General features: G+C 41.7%; 3 protein-coding genes and 1 long non-coding RNA gene across 6 annotated transcripts in view; 3 read left to right on the top strand and 1 right to left on the bottom strand.

The window, feature by feature from the left end:
* The window catches only part of LOC113581538 (Krueppel-like factor 15), a 43,391-nt gene extending 39,321 nt beyond the window's left edge, over nt 1-4,070 (top strand). The window contains exon 4 of the mRNA XM_027016750.2: nt 4,017-4,070. Coding sequence (XP_026872551.2) covers nt 4,017-4,055 — 39 coding nt within the window. The 3' untranslated portion in view covers nt 4,056-4,070. The remainder of the gene's footprint in view (nt 1-4,016) is intronic.
* Nucleotides 1-5,633, bottom strand: part of LOC113581539 — a 14,303-nt gene extending 8,670 nt beyond the window's left edge. Inside the window, exon 1 of the long non-coding RNA XR_003411077.2 lies at nt 4,066-5,633. This is a non-coding gene — a long non-coding RNA (uncharacterized LOC113581539). The remainder of the gene's footprint in view (nt 1-4,065) is intronic.
* Nucleotides 5,634-8,860: 3,227 nt separating this feature from the next.
* On the top strand, nt 8,861-17,632 carry aldh1l1 (aldehyde dehydrogenase 1 family, member L1). Of its 2 annotated transcripts, none has more exons than XM_027016761.2 (23): nt 8,861-8,944; nt 9,754-9,881; nt 10,166-10,400; nt 10,604-10,769; nt 10,952-11,053; nt 11,184-11,273; nt 11,569-11,706; nt 12,256-12,381; nt 12,893-12,984; nt 13,135-13,279; nt 13,408-13,527; nt 13,788-13,915; nt 14,054-14,204; nt 14,520-14,590; nt 14,706-14,811; nt 14,931-15,018; nt 15,362-15,455; nt 15,577-15,676; nt 15,774-15,872; nt 16,207-16,372; nt 16,552-16,657; nt 16,786-16,985; nt 17,119-17,632. In XM_027016761.2, the coding sequence occupies exons 2-23, from the start codon at nt 9,755-9,757 to the stop codon at nt 17,172-17,174; spliced, it is 2,706 nt and encodes a 901-aa protein (XP_026872562.2). In that variant the 5' UTR covers nt 8,861-8,944; nt 9,754; the 3' UTR covers nt 17,175-17,632. The 2 variants fall into 2 exon arrangements, with proteins under 2 accessions (XP_026872562.2, XP_026872564.2); XM_027016763.2 differs by lacking the exon at nt 8,861-8,944 and adding an exon at nt 8,960-9,075.
* Nucleotides 17,633-18,158: 526 nt separating this feature from the next.
* LOC113581552 (solute carrier family 41 member 1-like) overlaps nt 18,159-20,000 on the top strand; it is a 13,005-nt gene continuing 11,163 nt past the window's right edge. Inside the window, exon 1 of one of the 2 annotated variants that reach the window (XM_027016769.2) lies at nt 18,159-18,239. In XM_027016769.2, coding sequence (XP_026872570.2) covers nt 18,159-18,239 — 81 coding nt within the window. The remainder of the gene's footprint in view (nt 18,240-20,000) is intronic. The other variant, XM_027016770.2, reaches the window with a different exon arrangement.

The raw sequence follows: 20,000 nt of genomic DNA, 5'->3' as shown, positions 1-20,000 counted from the left end.
GAAAGTAATCTGTTCTTTTACCCACCATTAAACACTTAGGTCCATCTCTGGTGATTCTAGTATTTAGTTCTTATGGCATCTTAGTAAGTTTGGTTTTTTCAGTTTGTATATTTGTTTATTTGTTCATAATGTGTATACAAATTGGCATTTGTGTTTGTTTGCATGCACAGAGATAACACTTTTAATCAAGATCAGCCCATAGTATGGAGATTTCCTCATTTAATATTCTTAGTGGGGATTGGCTCATGGTGTGGTGAGCTTCTCTTTAAGACCCTCAGTGCGGTTTGGCTCGTGGTATGGTGAGCTCTTAGTTTTGACTGCATTTCAGGTCTTCTATTCTGGGATTTTTATAAAAAGGTTGTCAGAATTTCTTCATCGGAATTTCTCAATGTGTGTCTGTCTTCTAAATTTATCATGTACTGGAAAATGCGTGTCTGTTCATGGGTGTTGAGTGTGTGTGTGTGTGTGTGTGTGTACGTGCGTGTGCGTGTATGTGTGTGTGTGTGCATGCATGTCTGTGTGTGCATGTGTGTGTACGTGTGTGTGTGTTTGTTTGGTGGCGGGGGTGGGGGGTTGTAGTGTGGAAAGAGCAAATGTGTTCCATTATTATTCGCTAGGTTTCCTTCTCAAAGTCACTCATGAGTTGTGTTCTTTACCACCACAGACAAATAGCATAGTACTTAAAACATCACACATTTTTACAAGTGTCAAAAATATCAAGTTCTTTCAGTTAGATAAACATTACTTGCCAAGAACACCCTGTCCAGAAGTATGATTCTGTATGTGTGGTCTCTCTTTTTCGCAGAGAGAGAATGAGCTAGTGTTCTCACAGCATATATCTGTATCATAGTCATTGCAGTAGATAAACTGATGTTGCTTCTACATAGTACAAGTCTTGATCACTTACTTTTTGGTACTGAACACTGATTCCCAGTCACTGAAACTCTGGTTTCTTTTGTTTGTGTGCAGAACTCTGAACACATTTTACTAAACTTGAATATCATCGCAAACTCCTTAGACACTTTTTGCAGAATATTACACCGTACCCAGCCTCTAAATGTATTTTCATGATATTCTATCATGTCAAGAAAATGCATTAATTTGGGATTCAAATTGACCCTCGTCTGTCCTCAGCAGGACAAACACCAGAGTTTTTCTCTACATCTCTGCTAGATGATTAGGTCAAAATATTCTTTACCGTAAAGAATATTATGGAAAGAGGCAGCTGCATCCAAGAAGGTATAATGCATTTATAGATGAATTTTTGATATACAAATACCACACACTCAGGGATGTCATATCCACCAAAAGAATGAGCTCTTTAGACCTGGGAGCAAATGTTCATCCAGTGAACTTCAAATCAAGACAACTAGACATGAAAACCACACTAATAAATGCTAACTTCCTGTAGCAGGAAGTAACAGGATCTACTGTGATAGGCCTGTGTGTCCAACATCTATACAGTGGACAAATGTGAGAGGAAATAGAAGGTGAGGAAGAGGAGAAGAAAATGAAATTGAGGCTGCACTAGTTGAAACTATTCAAACCAGCATGAGCGGTATGTCAATGTGTATAACTCAGCTAAAATGAAATCTGAGCTTTTAGGAGACAAAATATAGTAATTGGAGCTTCTGTTCTAAATTTTCTTTTAGAGTTTTATCATATGTTATATAATTTTACATTGTTGCTATTTTTACATAAAACTCAAACCATTATTTACAGTATTGCATTTGAATATTTTTCCCTTTTGCCCCAGGGAGGTATATGCCAGCAATCCCCAGCAACATATCATCCTACTTCAAGTCCTACTTCAAGTAAATAAATGCATCCCTTTGTGGGTTTATCACCTGAGCTGGTTATAGATTCATCCAGGCCTCTATAGGACTCCTAGCCAGGGCGTGCAAAGGCATATATGTATCATATATGTATTTCAGTTTTTTACTGTGTCATGAAGGACTGTAAGGACTGTAACAGTTCAAAGTTAATCCCTCTGTACAGTAACATTCATATACATAAAAATATACAGAAAAATGGAAGCTGTTTGTCAACTCAACTGTTGTCTAGGCTGTAGCCATGTTAGGACACTGTGTCCATCATGGGCAGTACATGGTAGTCCTGCCTACACTTTTAGCCAACAGCTATGTACAACAGGGAATTCATACAGTGTCTGAAGCATGAAGCATTTACGACAGATCCATAAATAACCCATTAAACAAATATTTCTGTTCCTTGTCTCTATAATTCGGATGAAGCAAAGATATGCACTAAGACGAGTGTGTTCTAAGTGTCTGCTGTAGTGTGAAAAGCATGTTGCATCTATATGATAAGCGCGTGTGGCATTTTGGCTTATGATGATCACTCAATGGATTTTTAACAAAACTGAGATCTCATAGATGTAAGACTTATAAATTGAATTTATTATCTAAACCCATAAGTCCTTACCAAATATTTTTCTCTTTAAATGAGCAAAAGCAGGCTTTTCATTAGGGAATGTGCTGTTCTAAATCACAGAAACACTGCCTCGAGTTACATCAGAAGACACTACCTCAGCTCATCCAGCTTTAAAGTATAATTGTCTTGGTCTCTTTTCCTAACACTCTCTGCCCCACATGCAGTCTTTCCCCTGGAGACTGACAGTGTTTAGCAACCTCCAGTGACCCAGGGCAATACAAGAACAGCATGTCCAGCAAGAGTTACAGTATTACACATGTAACTGAGAAGCAGGATGACTAACAAAAAGCTGTCTGTTGTTGCAGTATAATCAAAATTACACACCCATCTATGTTATGCACACTCTCTCCTTGTTCATTTTTTGTTGGTAAGGACTACCAGAAGGAGGGTTCAGCAGTCCTGGGTATAGGAGAGTTGGTATTGACCCCATTCTGTGCCACTGGACTCCACATGCTGTAGCCATGTTCCTAAAACCAGCCCTGATCAAACAGAAATGATCTGGTAGTGGTTTAATAATAACTGTGCTATTTGATAAGCTATACTATTGATAAGCAAGATGTATTCTGTAAGATGCAGGATAGTCATTGTCTTATTTTACACAATGTCTTGGCTGGCTAGGAATAGTAGCACTGAATATGAACAAAGTAGACAATTGCCATAGCCATGTTCTCTGTGGAATCCCTGCCGGTGTTGTCCAGTGGGAGCAAGCAGGCCGATGGCCATTACACAGCAGTGGAGGGAACAAAGTGTGTTTAGGATTTTATAGACCCTGGCAGGCCATGTTTTAAAGCTTACACAACGCAGCTGGGCCATTCCGTGTCAGAATGCTGGAGTTTAATCCCCACCATCACAGAGCCTGGAGCCACTACCCAAACCGATGTGCAATATTTCTTAATGTTGGAAACAAATAAGCAGGATACACTTTGGAAAGTCTGATCTCTCATGGTAAAGAGATTTTGCATCTCAGGAGATTTACCTGCTTAAATAAAGGTTAAAGAGGAGTTTCTTTTCATAACTGCACTAACTGGACTGATCAGTGCTGAATATTCCAAATCCCAAATAACAGACAAAACATCACAGAAAAGGCTGATATCGCACACCACCAAAATTACTTTAAACTTTTCTAGATTTTCTAGACATATGAATATTTCTGCAGCTTTGATTGGTGGGTTTTTTTTGAAAGCCAAGAAGGTTATATGTTATTTCCAAGATGTTTTAAGATTTTTAAGATAGTAAATTATAGTTAGTAAATTATAATCAATTTGCAACTATTGTGGGATTACAAGATTTTTAAAATGTAAATGTTTAAACTAAATATAAAACCAAACATTTTATCCTAGACATTGAAAGGAATAGATAATTATCTTATTCATGTCAAAAATACTAAGAAGAGCTCCATAATACATCCTACACTGGGAATATGCTCTTTTAATTAAATTCTAAAATTATATTAGACTTTTCTACATTACTGTAGAATATAGAATAATGTCTCTCTCTCTCCCTCTGTGTGTGTGTGTGTGTGTGTGTGCATGTGTGTGTGTGTGTGTGTGATTCTATGACCAAAGAGAGCTACATCATGGAAGAGAGTGAATAGAGAATCTTAAACAGCTCTACCTCCTGCAGTGAGTATGTGCCAGAAGACTTGCAGCTAGAACCGCTGTCAGATCACCTTCTGCCATGTAGTGACAGAGGGTCAACACCATATAAATACAGTATGTTGTTCAGGACCGGAGCATGTTTCCTTCCCTTGTGAAAGCTTTGGGAAGATCATGCATCACGCCCCTTCCCATGTGAAAGCATTGGCTATAAAAGCATGTTATAAAATCAGATTTATGAACACGAAACTTGAGACACTCACAAAACAAATAATAAAAGAAGGTGAAGGGGCGACTACATTTATAGCCATTCTGGGGGTATCAGTGATCAGACGTTGGGCTGGAGACTCTAAACATGTCTCCTAGTTAGCTTGGCCCCTCTCAGTTCAGTGTCCCTGACAGACATAACTGCCGCTATAGCACTTGTTAATGTATGGTGGTACACTAAAAACATCGTTTCACTCTGTGTGTTAACAGCCTTCTCCTTTAACCGCCACAGTGGCCATAGGTTGTGGTCAGCTGAGTGGCACAGCCCTCAGGCTGCCGGAAGTCTGTCACATGGGCTGGCAGTGGGTGTGCAGCTGGCACTGAATCCTTCCGCTGGCCAAACATGGGACATGCTCGGTCTGGGTGGAAAAATGCAGGTTTTAAAATGGCAAAATCTGACAGTTTTCCTGTTACCCATTACTACCAGCCATACAAAATGCAGAAGGCTCGGACAAGTACACAGATTTGCAAAATAAAAATAAAAATCTGTGTCTAATGTATCTAATATATAATGCACACACACTCGTTGGAGCATGTAAAGTGGAACTGCCTTGTGCAAAATCGGAAAACTAACCACTTAGAACATGTTTTGGTAGACTTTTTTTCAGTCTCAGTTCCACATGAATATACACAGACCCTGAGCCATGCCAACTGAGGGCTGGGGTTTATGGTAGCTGGGCTGAGGATGAGGTCAGTAATTTCAGATGTGAACACACACACTCATGCACACCGGGCAGAATGAGGCAGAGCAAACTGGTTCTGAACTGGCTGGTCTGACTGAACGTGTGTTGGAGGAGTAACACTGGGTTTGATTTCTGTCTCCAGATGAGAAGATTATTGCCCCGCGCATCGAGGAAGCTGGAGGGTGTCTGTCTGAGCTGGTCTTTTTCATCAAAACCCCTAACGTCCATTCTCAGCCATACATCAAGATGCACTTCCAGGAAGTCCTTCCTTCAAAACAAACAACTACAATCAAAACCCATTTTATTCCTTTGTCACTTTTGATTTCTGTTGTGATTGCGTTAATATTTAACTTATACACAACCCCCTCTTTCACGCATTCTCTCTCTCCTTTCCTCTCCTCCCCCTATGTCTTTCATTGGTGTCTGTAATTGGATGTTAACTCTATTACATAAGCCTGCTGGTTTGGTTGTATCCCCATGCCAGATCTTTTCTAATGACATTGGGTATTATTTTTATACCTGTATATAGATGCCAGGACACTTTGGTGCCCATGCCAGATGTGGACCCCATATCAAGTGATGTGTCACTGGACTCAGCCAAGGAAGCTATGGAGGGAATCAAGTGTGAAAGTGAAAACATGGAGTTAGTTTCATTCTCCTAATCTCTGCTATATTTGTGTCAGAAAGGCATTTCGTTCCTTGATATTTAATGGAATCATACATGTGACTTAGGCCTATTATTTTTGTCACTTGTGTTTGTTTGTTTTGTTTGTGTGTGTGTGTGTACACATGACAGAGAGCATTCTAGTGATAGATGAAAGTATCCACTGACAGATGGCCTGGTGTGATACTGTAAGTACTCCATAAAAATACTTTACCTCTCTTGTGGATGAACAGGAGCCAGCAACTATAATTACTCTCTCCTTCACTCTCTCTCTCTCTCTCTCTCTCTCTCTCTCGCACTCTCTCACTCAATGATATCAGTAATATAATACTTCAGCATTTTTGTGTAAACAATATGTTCATACCTTATTAAAATGGTTGTTTCCCATAATATTTATAGAGCTTTAGTACTGATAGCTTTAGTACAGAGAGCTCAAGTACTGATAGTTTTAGTCGTGAGAGCTTTAGTACTGATAGCTTTAGTACTTATAGCTTTAGTACTGAGAGCTCTAGTACTGAGAGCTTTAGTACTGAGAGCTTTAGTACTGAGAGCTTTAGTACTGAGAGCTTTAGTACTGAGAGCTCTAGTACTGAGAGCTCTAGTACTGAGAGCTTTAGTACTGAGAGCTTTAGTACTGAGACTTTATAAACTAACCTCTGCTGCTTCTCACTGGGCTTAGATACTACAGTGAAGTGATAGTTTAAGCCTTTAAAACTCCTATTAAAATCTCCTGTTTTAAAAATAGGAAACCCACAGTATACTCACACGTGTCTCTGTGTATCTTCTGTATATCTGAATATCATATATGATCTTGGGAAATGCCCACTGCTGCTGTAGCACATCCCAAAGTCAGTCCCACCCAGCAGTCTGCTGTTTGTTTACTTTTTGTTTCCTACTTTTGAAAAGGAGATTGATCAGGGGTGTTGAATGCCCTACTGGAACATGTTTAAATCCAGTGAGAAGAGGTGAAGAGATGTACGCTATTGCTCTCAACAAGATGGTGCTCTGTGACATGATAAATACTGGGCACCAACATTTTTAACCATTTGAGGAGAAAGACCAAACCAGCGTGACCAGTTCTGTATTGTGTCTGTGGAGTATAACTGCACTACTGTGATTACAATGTTAAAAAGCTAAAGGTTTGACATTATGACACAGCAAAATTAATCTGTGATTTTCAAAAGGCTCACATATAAACTCATTTCCCTGCAGAATTCTAAAATTTGGGGTAAAATAAACTTCCCTATACATTTTAGAACTCACCCATGAAAGGATTTATAAGGAATGAACAGAGAAATAATGAACCTCTTTTACAGTACTCTTTTCTGACTTCCTTTCTAATTCAATTCAGGACATGTGTCACAAACATGTGTCACATAAACAGACACTTTTGTGACTGACAACGTTTCATAGCTGAGTTGTAGCTTCAACAGCAAACCTTTGGAACTCAGTACGCTGGCTGCCACTTCAGATCTGGGCTGTCTCTTTGAGGTCAGTTAAATCCAGATGCGGAGAGGCCAAGCTGAATGAACAATAAGGGCGAGAGGGCTGAGGTCAGTGGACTGGCTCCTTGCAGCCGGCTGCTGAGCTCACAACTTAGAGCTCTGACGAGACTAAGGTATTGCTATTTGTTCCTGTAGCGCCTCTCTGTGGTTAAAAAGAGTACTGCAGGTTTGTTTTTTTTTACTGCATCTCCTCACTCAAAAATACGAGCTAATATAAGTGAAATATGGCCAACCCCTCCTGCCCTCTGCGGGGATGTATCCTAGCTGGATCAGTAACTTCCCCTTTTCCTTCTTTTCCAACTTAAACTACTCTTCCATCAACAAAGTCCTTATTATACATATGACATACGTTAAGATATGTTGAGGGAGAACTGTATAAGTGAATGGAATCTCTATGAATACAGAAATACTGCAGGAATTATATTGCTAACAGGTCATGATCATATGAGCTGTCAATCATTAACTCTATGAGGACAGATCAGAGCTATGGGCTCACAGAGACCTGACTCTAATTTTTCTGAGACGCACTTCGAGAACCACTACAAATGTTGCCGTTATTTCATATCATATAGCTTTGCTATTTCTTCAAAAATAAAGGGTCTCGATAAAGTGTCTGGTGCTTGTTTTCAACCATTAGCATGATCTCCTGATGTGAATGACCTCTGCTATGCTGAGGACAAGATAATACTTGAAGAAATGTTTCTCTAACGATTTTTAGCCTGGTTCATGCAGCAGGCTATTGCAATGGTTTATGGTTAATTTTTCTCTAGTCAGAAGTGCAGGGTACAGTGCAGAGTCCTTCAGACATGTTTAGACTGGCCTGAAAGATCAAGGTCATTTTCAAACAATTGTCAATCTCACAGAAATATGAAAAATTCTAAAGTCTTCTGTAGTATCTTTCCTTCTCTTACTTTTTGAAGTTCTTCTTAATGACCATTTGGGGCCCTTCTCTTTCCCTGTAAGGTGGTAAGCTAAATGGTAAGCAGAGAGAGGAGAAAGGGAACTGAAAAAGAGAGAGATGAGGGATGAAATTTGATTAATTGATTGAACTTATTTTTCTTTGGATTTTTTTTTTTTAATTGTATTTGATTTTGTTTTAATTGGCTTTCAGATGACTTGTGGAGAAGTTTACATTAACATCAGAAACATCAGACGGTTGGTAATCAGGTTATCATATCCCCATGTTAAGCAACTCAACAATTTTCATAAACGCTTGAGCAAAGGTATAACTCTTGCGCTGCCGTTTGCACCAGAGTAAACCCCACCATAAATTTGTCACTGAGTGTGTCATTGCGTCAGTGCTATTAAGGGAGTAACTTTAGGTCAGACAATGAACTCCTGGGTCTTATTTAGTTTAGTTTTTGCATGCTGAATTTGTGATGAAATGCTATCTAGGTCACCAAATCCCACTTAGAACAAACATAAATGTTTTACAATGTACCATGACCACTAATTTAGCAATAAATGGGATTATTTGCAAAGTAATTGCAGGGCGAAATCTATGGACAATGCTGACTACGACCACAATAAGAACTACATGAACTGTCTACATGATCGATAGCAGTTGACGGGTACCTGAATGCAATCAAATGTGGAGACTTCGCTCCTCCCTCTACAATTTGGTTCCAGCCGTGCCGAACACTTTTGTTGCTCCGCAGTTGTGTAATTACGGTAACGCATTGGCAGTTTAGCAAATTTAACATGCAGCCGAAATAAATTGCAACTGCTCCGATTGGATCGCTCTTTTATACGCGAGGAGGGTCTTTTGGACTTGCAAGGGTATGCAAAGTTCTAGTTCTTGACGTTTGACAACTTTTGCACAGTAGCGTTACCGAGCTCCTATGCCATATTGAAATCTCATGTCATATTTTGAAGATTGAAGGATCGATTTCAGTTTATTGGTTTTCACAGTAAGTTACAGATTATGGCCGATGTCGCGTAGACTGTTTGCTTGCAAGAGATCTCGTGAAAGTAAAGTAAAAACCAAACTGAGTGTAAAAGAAATGAGCTTTTTAAATCAGTTTGAGCAAGCAACAGCTTTAAATGTTCCGAAGATAGTCTATAGCGCTGAAACTCACAAAATCGATCTAAAGGTTTCCGCGTTTAGCTGATCCGTGCAGCAACTGTCAAGGTAGTTCTCGGGCGAGCTTGACGCATTACGCAAGACCAGATCCCTTCTTGCAACTAGACAAGGAGGACAACCCCGTCTTCATCTACGTTAAGCATTCATTCAAATGTTCTTCAGAGGATTCATTCACTGTAGGGATTATAGAGCCAGCCTCATTATGCAATATAATGAACAGTACCGATAGACGTATAAAACATATTTTAGATTTTTAAAGCGCTGTTATCCATTCATTTACGGTACATTGACATGCACACCGTGTGCTGTAAATACAGTGTTTTCGCGTCTACAGTTTGCTGATTTGACAACGGTATTAACCATAACCACTCGATGCTTTGGCTTAACAGCAAATTTTTAAAGGTGGTAGTGTGTAATTCATCGTGCATGAATATATTCCCTTCAGTCTGAGATTGTCTGTCTGTCTGTCTGTCTCTTTCTCTTTCTCTTTCTCTTCGGTGTTCAGGATGAAGATTGCTGTGATTGGCCAGAGCCTTTTTGGGCAGGAAGTGTATAAAGAGCTGAAGAACGACGGTCATACTATTGTTGGTGTGTTTACCATACCTGACAAAGATGGCAAAGCGGATCCTCTAGGTGCATTTTTCCATCTAATTTTTATCAACAAGATGTCTTTTCTTATGTCTCTTTTCTTAGGCCCAGCAGTTAAGGTACTGTCAGAAGGTTACCCAATTTAAGCCCTACCATTGCCAAGTTGCCACTATTGGGCTGCTGAACAAGGCCCTTGTTAGCTCTGGGCTGAATAAAGCAAATAAGTGTTTTAGGTTCATTTGCACCCTGAACCTATCAAGAGTGCACATCTGAAATCAATTTCCTCCCCCAAATGTGAACTGAGTTGGACGGAATGTGACGTCACACAGGTGCCGAAGCAGAGAAGGATGGTGTGCGCGTGTTTAAGTTCCCGCGCTGGCGGCTGAAGGGCAAGGCCATTGATGAGGTGGTGGAACTGTACAAGGCGGTGGGGGCGGAGCTCAACGTTCTGCCCTTCTGCTCCCAGTTCATCCCCATGGAGGTGATGGACCACCCACAGCACGGCTCGATCATCTACCATCCCTCACTGCTGCCCCGCCACAGAGGAGCATCTGCCATTAATTGGTCAGTGTGTGTACGTTATAAATGTATTGGGTGTGTTTGCCCCCGAGACGGGGGCTGTCTCTACCACCCTGACCTACAGTGCTGTCTGCATTAGTGTGCTTTGCTTTTTGCACATTTATAGATGTCTGAATATAGTGTATATGTACATTTAAATTAAATATTTTAGAATTTTGGCAGTCATGTCATTGCCGCACTGCTTACAGGACTCTCATCCATGGTGACAAAACGGGCGGGTTCACAGTGTTCTGGGCAGATGATGGACTAGACACTGGACCAATCTTGTTGCAGAAAGAGTGTGATGTAGAACCTGATGACACTGTGAGCACCATCTATAAGCGCTTCCTTTTTCCCGAAGGAGTCAGAGGAATGGTGAGTGAGTGCAGAGTGGCTATCAACACGCTCTCATTGTATGTAACGTTAACAGTCTGCGTTGGAGCGCCTCACTAAAGTATCTTATTTAAGATCTTATTGCAAATGAGATGAGTGGGTTTATATTCTGCTTCTTAGACGTGTTTTATTGCGGGAACGATGACTGTGTTTGTCCGTCCAAGGTGGAGGCAGTCAGATTAATTGCAGCAGGTAAAGCTCCCAGAATCAGGCAGCCAGAGGAGGGTGCCACCTATGAGTGCATTCAGAAAAAAGACAATGCAAAGGTGGGTCGACCCACTGTGTTGTTGCGATTATTTTTGGTAGCCTTATACCTGAACTTTTCTGATTCAGAGAAAAAACTTCTGGTTTCGAAATTTCTTAATAAAGCGTGCGTGTGCATGCGTGCGTGTGTAGATTGATTGGAACCAGTCTGCTGAGGCCATTCATAACTGGATCAGAGGAAATGACAAAGTCCCTGGAGCCTGGGCAGAGGTTGATGGAAAGGTTTGTCATAAAAACTACACATGACGCATACCTTACAGTTTGCTAGTACTTCCTACATGTGAACTTCCAACATGCAAAAAAATCTTGTAATTCACAAGGACATCCTCCTCCTACACATAAATGCACACAAAGAAACAGACGCATGCACACTTGCGCACACACGTCCACCTACATACATGTGCATATCTGTCCGCATCTGTCTGTCTGATATTTGCTTTCTGTGAATGGACTAATTCCATAAATCTCATTAGTGTTACCAAACCGGTTAACAGTGTTCTGTCTACTCTCTGGGTAGAATGTGACATTCTATGGCTCGGCGTTGGTGGATGACGGGTCCACGGCGAAAGGTCAGCCTCTGGAGATCCCCGGCGCAAGTCGACCAGGCCTGGTCACCAAAAATGGCCTGCTTCTGTTTGGCAACGATGGCAAGATGGTAACCATGCTAGAGGAATTAAGGACCAACCCCAAGCAGAGGCATTAAACCTCGTACAGTGCACTTATCCAAGACCAATGTTTGCTTTTGTTGAAAGCAAAGTGACTTTGTAACATATTTTTGGTTAACACCAAAAAAAGTACAAAGTGCAAAGAAAAGACAAACTGAAAGACAAATTCAGAAGCACAAGCTTTTGAAACGGTGCAAGCTAAAACTGCAGCTGCACTCAGAAGGGCAAAGTCAAGCTGAGTGTAATTGTCAGACCCTCCTGAGGTCATGCGTAAAGCCCCACTCGGACCCTCCTGAGGTCATGCGTAAAGCCCCACTCGGACCCTCCTGAGGTCATGCGTAAAGCCCCACTCGGACCCTCCTGAGGTCATGCGTAAAGCCCCACTCGGACCCTCCTGAGGTCATGCGTAAAGCCCCACTCGGACCCTCCTCACCAGTCTTCTTTGTCTCTGAAGGGCGTTGAATAGCAAAGGTCAGCGCAAAGGGAAAAGGTTGTTTCCTAGTAAAAAAAGGTGTGTGTGTGTGTGTGTGTGTGTTTAGTTGCTGATAAAGAACCTGCAGTTTGAGGATGGGAAAATGATTGCAGCTGCACAGTATTTTAATGCTGACTCCAGTACTTCAGTGGAGCTCACGGAGGAAGAGAAGAACTTCTCTGAGCAGATAAGGGTGAGACATCTCACTCACACCCTACAGTGAAACACTTTTCTCTTCATTATCAGCACACACTGAAACTTCTCTTACTCTCCCCACCATTACCACACACTAAAACATCCCTCACACTCTCCCCCATTACCACACATTGGAACATCATTCCTCACTCTCCCCACCAATTGTCTACGTTTATCATAAGGATTGATTTTAGCATTTGATGCAGAGTGCAAACTACATCTTGTGAGCAGAGTCTGTCACAGGATCTTCGTATGTTATTAGGAAAACCAGTCAAATGTTGTATCTGTCTTGGTGTTATCTCTTGGTATGTGCAGTAAGTGACTGAGCATTGCCCAATTGCCTGGCACACCAAATGCCAGGTCTTCACTCCTATAGACAGGTGCTAGTTTGCCTAAGTGGATTCACAAGAGTGAACTAGTATTTCCTTCTATTAACCCCAGAGTGGGTTAACAGCAGTGTTAGTGCACCCTAGCCACCCTGTGTGTTGTGTGTTGTTGTGTTAATCCAGGCTGTATGGAAGAGTATTCTGACAAATGTTGAGTCAGTTGAGGACTCCACTGACTTCTTTAAGTCAGGTGCTGCCTCTATGGATGTTGTCAGGTATCACACACAGATACTTGCATAAAACCTTTTATTAATTTTAAATTTTATATTTAATAATAATAATTTAGTATAATATACCTCCTATTTAATCTCCCATTGAAAGGAGGCTCTCTTAAAGTTTTCGTTTTCTTGGTCACCCCCTCGCAGGCTGGTGGAGGAGGTGAAGTTGCGGGCGAGTCACCTGCAGTTGCAGAACGAGGACGTTTACATGGCTACGACCTTTCAGGAGTTCATTCAGATGTGCGTGAGGAAGCTGAGAGGCGAGGATGCAGAAGAGCTCGTCGTCGACTACGTAAGCATCGCGCACGCCTGTAGAGCTGGACCAAGAGAGCTTTGGACTGCACGTCAAACCAGGATATGCATCTTTAGCCTCCTCAGACATTTTAAAGCATTTTTTACTGAAACTAAGCTGTGTTCCAGGTGGAGATGAACATCAACAACATGACCGTGCAGATGCCCCACCAGCTCTTTATAGACGGAGAGTTTGTGGATGCCGAGGGAGCAAAGACCTACAAGAGCATTAACCCCACCAATGGACAGGTACAGAGAGTGAGAGTGAGAAAGTGAAAGGGAGAGATATTTACAGCCCGCCATTAAACTACCATAGTAGAGGAGCGGAAGCAGGTTTTGTGCTGTCTGGGCACAGAGGCTACAGTCACAATGTCTGTGAAAAGTACTTCAGAAAAGCTCCAGTTTCATTGTACATAAGGGTTAATGCTATTTTTTTTCCGTCTTTCTTTCTTTTTTAATAACATGTATATTAAACATGTCCAGCTCCTTCCGCCCTCTCTTTCTTTTAGCCGATCTGCGACGTATCTCTGGCTCAGCTCTCAGACGTGGAGAAGGCTGTGTCAGCTGCAAAAGAGGCATTTGAGGACGGCGAATGGGGCAAGATGAACCCCAGAGACAGAGGCCGACTCATCTACAAGTGAGAGACTGCACTCTTAGAACGAATGTGCTCCATATGATGTGCTGCAGGCAGGCAGGGATATGGACATTGGTGTGCACAGCTGTTCCAGTAAAGTGTGTGGGTGTGTGTGTGTGTGTGTGTGTGTGTCTACACCAGACTGGCCGATCTCATGGAGCAGCATCAGGAGGAGTTGGCCACTATTGAGGCTATAGACTCTGGAGCTGTCTACACACTGGCCCTCAAAACCCACGTTGGCATGTCCATTCAGACCTTCAGATACTTTGCTGGCTGGTGTGACAAGATCCAGGTGTGTGTGTGTGTGTTTGTCCAGTTCCAGCATAGTAAATTATCATTTGTGAGACAAAAATGTCTGTCATTGCCTTTAGCATCTTCTGTGTTAGTGTGTGAAAAATAAACCATTACAAAATATTTGGTGTCAACAAAATAAATTATTTTGGATATAAGTGGGTGTGAGTGGGGGTGTGTCTATCTGTTGGTAACTGGATAATGTCTTTCTTTATCTGTTGGTAACTGGGTAATTTCTATGTCTATTGCTATCTGGGTGATTTTATATATTTGTTGGTAACTGTAGGGAAATTTTGTCTTAATTCTTTCTCTGCAGGGTTGCACCATACCAATTAACCAGGCTCGACCCAATCGCAACCTAACCTTCACCAAGAAGGAACCAATCGGGTAAAGCCACCACTCAGTGTAATTTAAATATTATGTATGAACCAAATCCTGTGGCAGGTATATCATTGATATTTTGGCTGATATTTGTGTGGTTGTCATGTTTGTCTGTGTTCAGGGTTTGTGGCATTGTTATCCCGTGGAACTATCCCCTGATGATGCTGGCGTGGAAGACTGCTGCCTGCTTGGCGGCAGGGAACACTCTGGTCCTGAAACCTGCGCAGGTCAGCAGCTCCAGGAAACCACCCGCTATCTCTAGTCCATTTGATTAGCCTGCACACGTAGATACATGTGTGTGTGTGTGTGTGTGTGTGTGTGTGTGTGTGTGTGATGCTTCCTCCAGGTGACCCCTCTCACTGCTCTGAAGTTTGCTGAATTGACAGCAAGGGCAGGGTTCCCCAGAGGTGTGGTTAACATCCTGCCTGGATCAGGTTGTTTATTTAATCCCATCATTTATTTACTGTGCTTAGCATGTAGTAGTAATAATAATGAATGTTTGATGTGCTGCCCTCTGGAGTTGATTTGCATGTCGGCTCAAACATGCCTGTTGAAAAGGGCTTGGGATTCATTCATGTCTATATTATAACTGAGTTAGTAAAACTGTGATCCGTTAGGCAGGTCAGTAGACCTCCAGCAGCAGGATTTATAAAACGGTTTAGTTTGAGCTAAATGCCTTATGTGCTCTCCATCTGTATTGTCCTTGTCAAATAATGGTGATAAAACAATATGAGCTGAGTGGAAAATAATTAATATGGCCAGTAATGGGTGTTTCAGGTTCTCTGGTGGGCCAGCGACTGTCGGACCACCCTGACGTGCGTAAACTGGGCTTCACTGGCTCCACAGAGATCGGCAAACAGATCATGAAGAGGTGAGCAACTTCTGACCTTTTAGCCCATAATCAGGCTGACTGACAGCCTGAGCTACATGTTCATTAACCATTTTCACGCCATGTGTGTGTGCGTGCGTGTGTGCGTGCGTGCGTGCTGCAGCTGTGCCATCAGCAATGTGAAGAAGGTCTCCCTGGAGCTGGGAGGCAAATCTCCCCTCATTATTTTCAGTGACTGTGACCTGGACAAAGCGGTCAGAATGGTGGGAGCCCATATTGACGGATGATTGTGTTAGGAATGCGGTCATAGTGTGTTTACTTCCAGAGGCTGGTGATGACAGTACCTCCTGTTCTGTGTAGGGAATGAGCTCGGTGTTCTTCAACAAGGGTGAGAACTGCATCGCTGCAGGCAGACTGTTCGTCGAAGAATCTCTGCATGATACTTTTGTCCAAAGAGTGGTAAGACTGGTGTAAAGTAGTGCAAATATACAGTAGGTATATGTATGCTCAAGCCACTACTCCTTTAATAGTTCATTCATTATGATTAACATTTTTAGCTTTGGACAACAATTTTATGGTTCAGAGTTAAGAAAATTTTTTTTTTTAAATCAACTTGTTTAATGTCTCATGTAGGGTTTCACTTTCACTGGTTAAAACCATACACAGTTTGATATGGAGTCCGCTGTCAAAGGAGGCAAACACCTTGTTGACCAGTAGAGGTCACTGCTGTGCTATTGAACTGAAGGGAAGCTTGTTCAAGGTCAGGCTGCAGCAGAGTGCTGTCTCTCTGTAGGTTGAAGAGGTGAAGAAGATGAAGATTGGTGACCCTCTGGAGCGCTCGACAGACCATGGCCCCCAGAACCACAAAGCCCACCTGGAGAAGCTGCTGGAGTACTGCGAGAGAGGAATGAAAGCGGGTGCCAAGCTCGTGTGTGGGGGAAAACAAGTCAACCGCCCAGGTCAGGAGTGTGTGTGTGTGTGTGTGTGTGTGTGTGTGTGTGTGTGTGTGTGTGTGTGTGTGTGTGTGTGTGTGTGTGTGTGTGTGTGTGTGTGTGTGTGTGTGTGTGTGTGTGTGTGTGTGTGTGTGTGTGTGTGTGTGTTGCAGCTAAAGAGAAAAGTGCTTTATTATCTTTCTCAGGTTTTTTCTTTGAGCCCACTGTCTTCACCGATGTGCAGGATCACATGTATATCGCAGTTGAGGAGTCATTCGGTCCTGTCATGATCATCTCCAAATTTAAGGAAGGGTGAGCGCAGGCCATTACCTGCTACTGTTAACTTGCTGCCTCCAGCTAATCACGCTTCACCCATCATTATTCTCCCTACCTTTCCACTTCCTCTCAGCTGCCAACTCCGTTTCCCCCCCTCCCACCAGGGATGTAGATGGAGTGCTGCGGAGAGCCAACGCGACTGAGTACGGCCTGGCGTCTGGGGTATTCACGCGAGACCTCAGCAGGGCGCTGTACGTGAGCGAAAGGCTCCAGGCGGGAACCGTGTTCATCAACACCTACAACAAAACTGACGTCGCCTGCCCCTTCGGAGGCTTCAAGCAGTCTGGCTTCGGCAAGGATCTGGGTAAGGCTGAAACGTGTGGGTGCATGTGCAAGTGCGTCTGCATGTATCCAGGTGAAGATTTAAAAAAATACTGAATTAATCTGATTTATTTTCTGTTCTATATTTCTCTCTTCATATCTTATCCCCCTAATAGGTCAAGAAGCTCTTAATGAGTATTTGAAGACTAAAGCAGTGACAATAGAGTACTAACCCAGATAAAACCCTAGTGAACTCTCACAGTGAACAGAGGGGGATTTCACTGATGGTCTGCTTGAACACTACTGATAAAGAGACTTAGGATGAAATGTGCCTATGGTTCTATCTAATCAATGAAGAAAATGAGAGCTCAAGTTGTAGCAATGTATCTGTTCAATAATGCCTTCATTATAATTGAGCCTTTCAGACTACTGTTACTGGATTTTTATTATTTTTTTCCACAAATTTTAATTATGGTTTACAAAGATTTCATTTTTAAAATAAAAAAATTTAAAATTGCATGCAAAACATTTTACAATAGACCTACAGGTTTATATATTGCACATATTGATATCAGTGTTTAGCAAATTGTATGGCAATTGCTTTTTGTAAATTCAGTAACATTTCAGTCATGTACCACAGAAAAGAAATAAAGTCTATCCAGTATGTTCAGACTGGATGGTTTTATAGTATGATTTGTGATTGTGTTTCTATAACTCCCACAGAAAAAAACTTATTGTGTGCGATGAAACCGTACTAGTAATGTAGCTGATACAGTTAATACCAGCTAATTTCCTAGTCATTTCATAGTCACTTGTTGTATGTGTTATTTGCATATCATATCCTGACATCAGTGATCTTTACACTGGTCTGTTTGCACATCAGACCCAAAGAACTGATTACTGCCAAATGGGTGTGGAAAAGACCATGATGCAGAAAGCCCATCCCAGACACTGCTATCCAGTGTCTGAGAGGCAAAGTGTTTAAACTAGTCTAAAGGTCTAAGCCGTTTAAATTAACTTTCTGTCTACTACTGGATTCAGGTATTACTGAATAAAATGCTGTGGAATTCTGGAAAATAATTCTTCCACAATTCTGAAATTCTGGAAAAGAATTCTTCCACTGACAAGGCCGGCATGGATGCTTGTGGACCAGCGGAGATGAGGAATGATGGTTTAATCTAAGGTGACAATGACTATTACGGAGTCTCCCTCGGTCATGGTCCAGCAGGTGCTCATCCCCTTCCTACTTGCCGGAATGGGGATGGTGCTGGCTGGCCTTGTACTGGATGGAGTGCAGGTTGGTGCTGAGAACCTTTTTGTGCTTGTCCATTGAGTTGTTGTAGTTTCATTTTTCTTGTTGAAATTATATATTATGGGATTATAATTAATTCAGTCGCATTCATATTCTGTTACTAAAAAGATAGATGGTAACATTTTGCATGAAGTTGGTAACGGTACATTATAGTTCCCTTAATGAACATTATTTAAAGCACTACTTGAGTATAAATGTAATATTAACAAAGCAGTTAAAATCATCAGCGTTTTCCAAATTCGTGGGGTACTGAGTGTTTATTTTACCTTATCATTATGTAACCTTCTACAGTTTAACACTGTCTGTCTCTCCCATCCCAACTATCTCCAAACGTTCATCGTAGTCTTTTTGTTGAACAGCTTTGAAGAGGGTTAATTACTTCATTAACATTACTTATTGCTTATTTCTTCTGATGTTCCTGCTTTGTGCTGTAATTAACATTCATTGAGGGAATATCAGTGTAAAGGGTCAGTGGTGCGTGTGTGTGTGTGTGAGCGGCCCTGTTTGTTCAGTGAGGGCAGCAGGTGTCATGATCACCCTGACATGCAGTATGACCATGGGACAACAGACAGACCACCGCACATCGGGAAACTACTGTAGTGGCTTCACTGTCAAACTGTAGGCCTCATCACTTTCGAATATATTTGTATGCATCTAATTGACTGTTGTGATTAGTAATTCGCAAATTGCTTATACTTAAAGAATATTACTGATAAGGGAGAATCATCCTTTGTATATCTCATTTCAGAGTCGATGCTGTGGAAATGATATTTCCCCGTCAATGAATAATGAAAGTAATAACACTGGTCAACAAAATTTGAACTTTCTTTTGTCCCACAAACTAAAATAGTTGGACATAATAGTACTTTAAATAAAAAAAAAATAAAAAAAATTTAAAAAAGGCTGTTATTACACATAAAGTATGTACAAATGTACTAAAACGCTTTTGACCCAAATGTGGTCTCAGCATCCTACTTAAGTGGGATGTCAGCAGAAGTCTGAGAGCACAGAGAGGCTCCACGATCCATGCTACTGCTCCTTCTTACTGTACCTAGCGCCATGCAGGAATACCGGGAAAAACGGCAGCAACAACAACAACAAAAAAAAACTATGGGTGCTAGAGAAATTCTGGAAACACGTTTGTGTTCAGCATGCAAAAATAAACGAGACTTTTTCACATGGGGTATGGGACAAAATCAGGCCTGAGAATCTCTGCCACTGCTCCCCCTCATACCTGCAGCACTATGACCCGCTGCCCTCATTTAGTGTCAATTAGATTTATGGCACTTTAGGGTAGAGGACATATCTTCATATCGCACAGGATCTGATTTTTGACTGCACAGCCAGACCAGTGCGTATTTATAGTAGAAGGTCTGTGTGACACTCACTGTAGGAATGTTCAAAGACAGACAGACTGTGACCTCATTTTATGTAGGCACATTGTCCACAGTGTGCGTTGATGTGACAATTCTATAAGCACCTTGCCTCTGAATTAAAGCTTAATCCATAATCAGCCTCAAAATCTTACTTATACCAATAACTTGCTGCTTTTATTAATAATCAAGGATTCATTCAGTGTATATATACAGGGGAGTAGGGATGGAGTGTGTGAAACAAGTGTGTATGAACAGTGTAACTGTAAGTGTGTGCGTGCATGTGGAGTGTTGCATGAGTGCATGCTTACTTTGTGAATGGTTGGCTGTGAGGAAGAGGCTGGCTACAGCCAGTGGGATCTGTTATTAAAGG

The sequence above is a fragment of the Electrophorus electricus genome, chromosome 3 (assembly GCF_013358815.1).
Source record: "Electrophorus electricus isolate fEleEle1 chromosome 3, fEleEle1.pri, whole genome shotgun sequence".
NCBI lineage: Eukaryota > Metazoa > Chordata > Actinopteri > Gymnotiformes > Gymnotidae > Electrophorus > Electrophorus electricus.
The sequence above is the reverse complement of the archived record's forward strand: the minus strand, read 5'-3'. Positions and strand labels throughout refer to the sequence as shown.

Excerpts from the sequence above, each read along its gene's own strand:
- aldh1l1 (XM_027016761.2), top strand. The coding sequence starts at position 9,755 with ATGAAGATTGCTGTGATTGGCCAGAGCCTTTTTGGGCAGGAAGTGTAT. Across the intron at positions 9,882-10,165 it reads TGGCAAAGCGGATCCTCTAG|GTGCCGAAGCAGAGAAGGAT; the intron begins GTGCATTTTTCC and ends GACGTCACACAG. Across the intron at positions 12,382-12,892 it reads ACTTCTCTGAGCAGATAAGG|GCTGTATGGAAGAGTATTCT; the intron begins GTGAGACATCTC and ends GTGTTAATCCAG.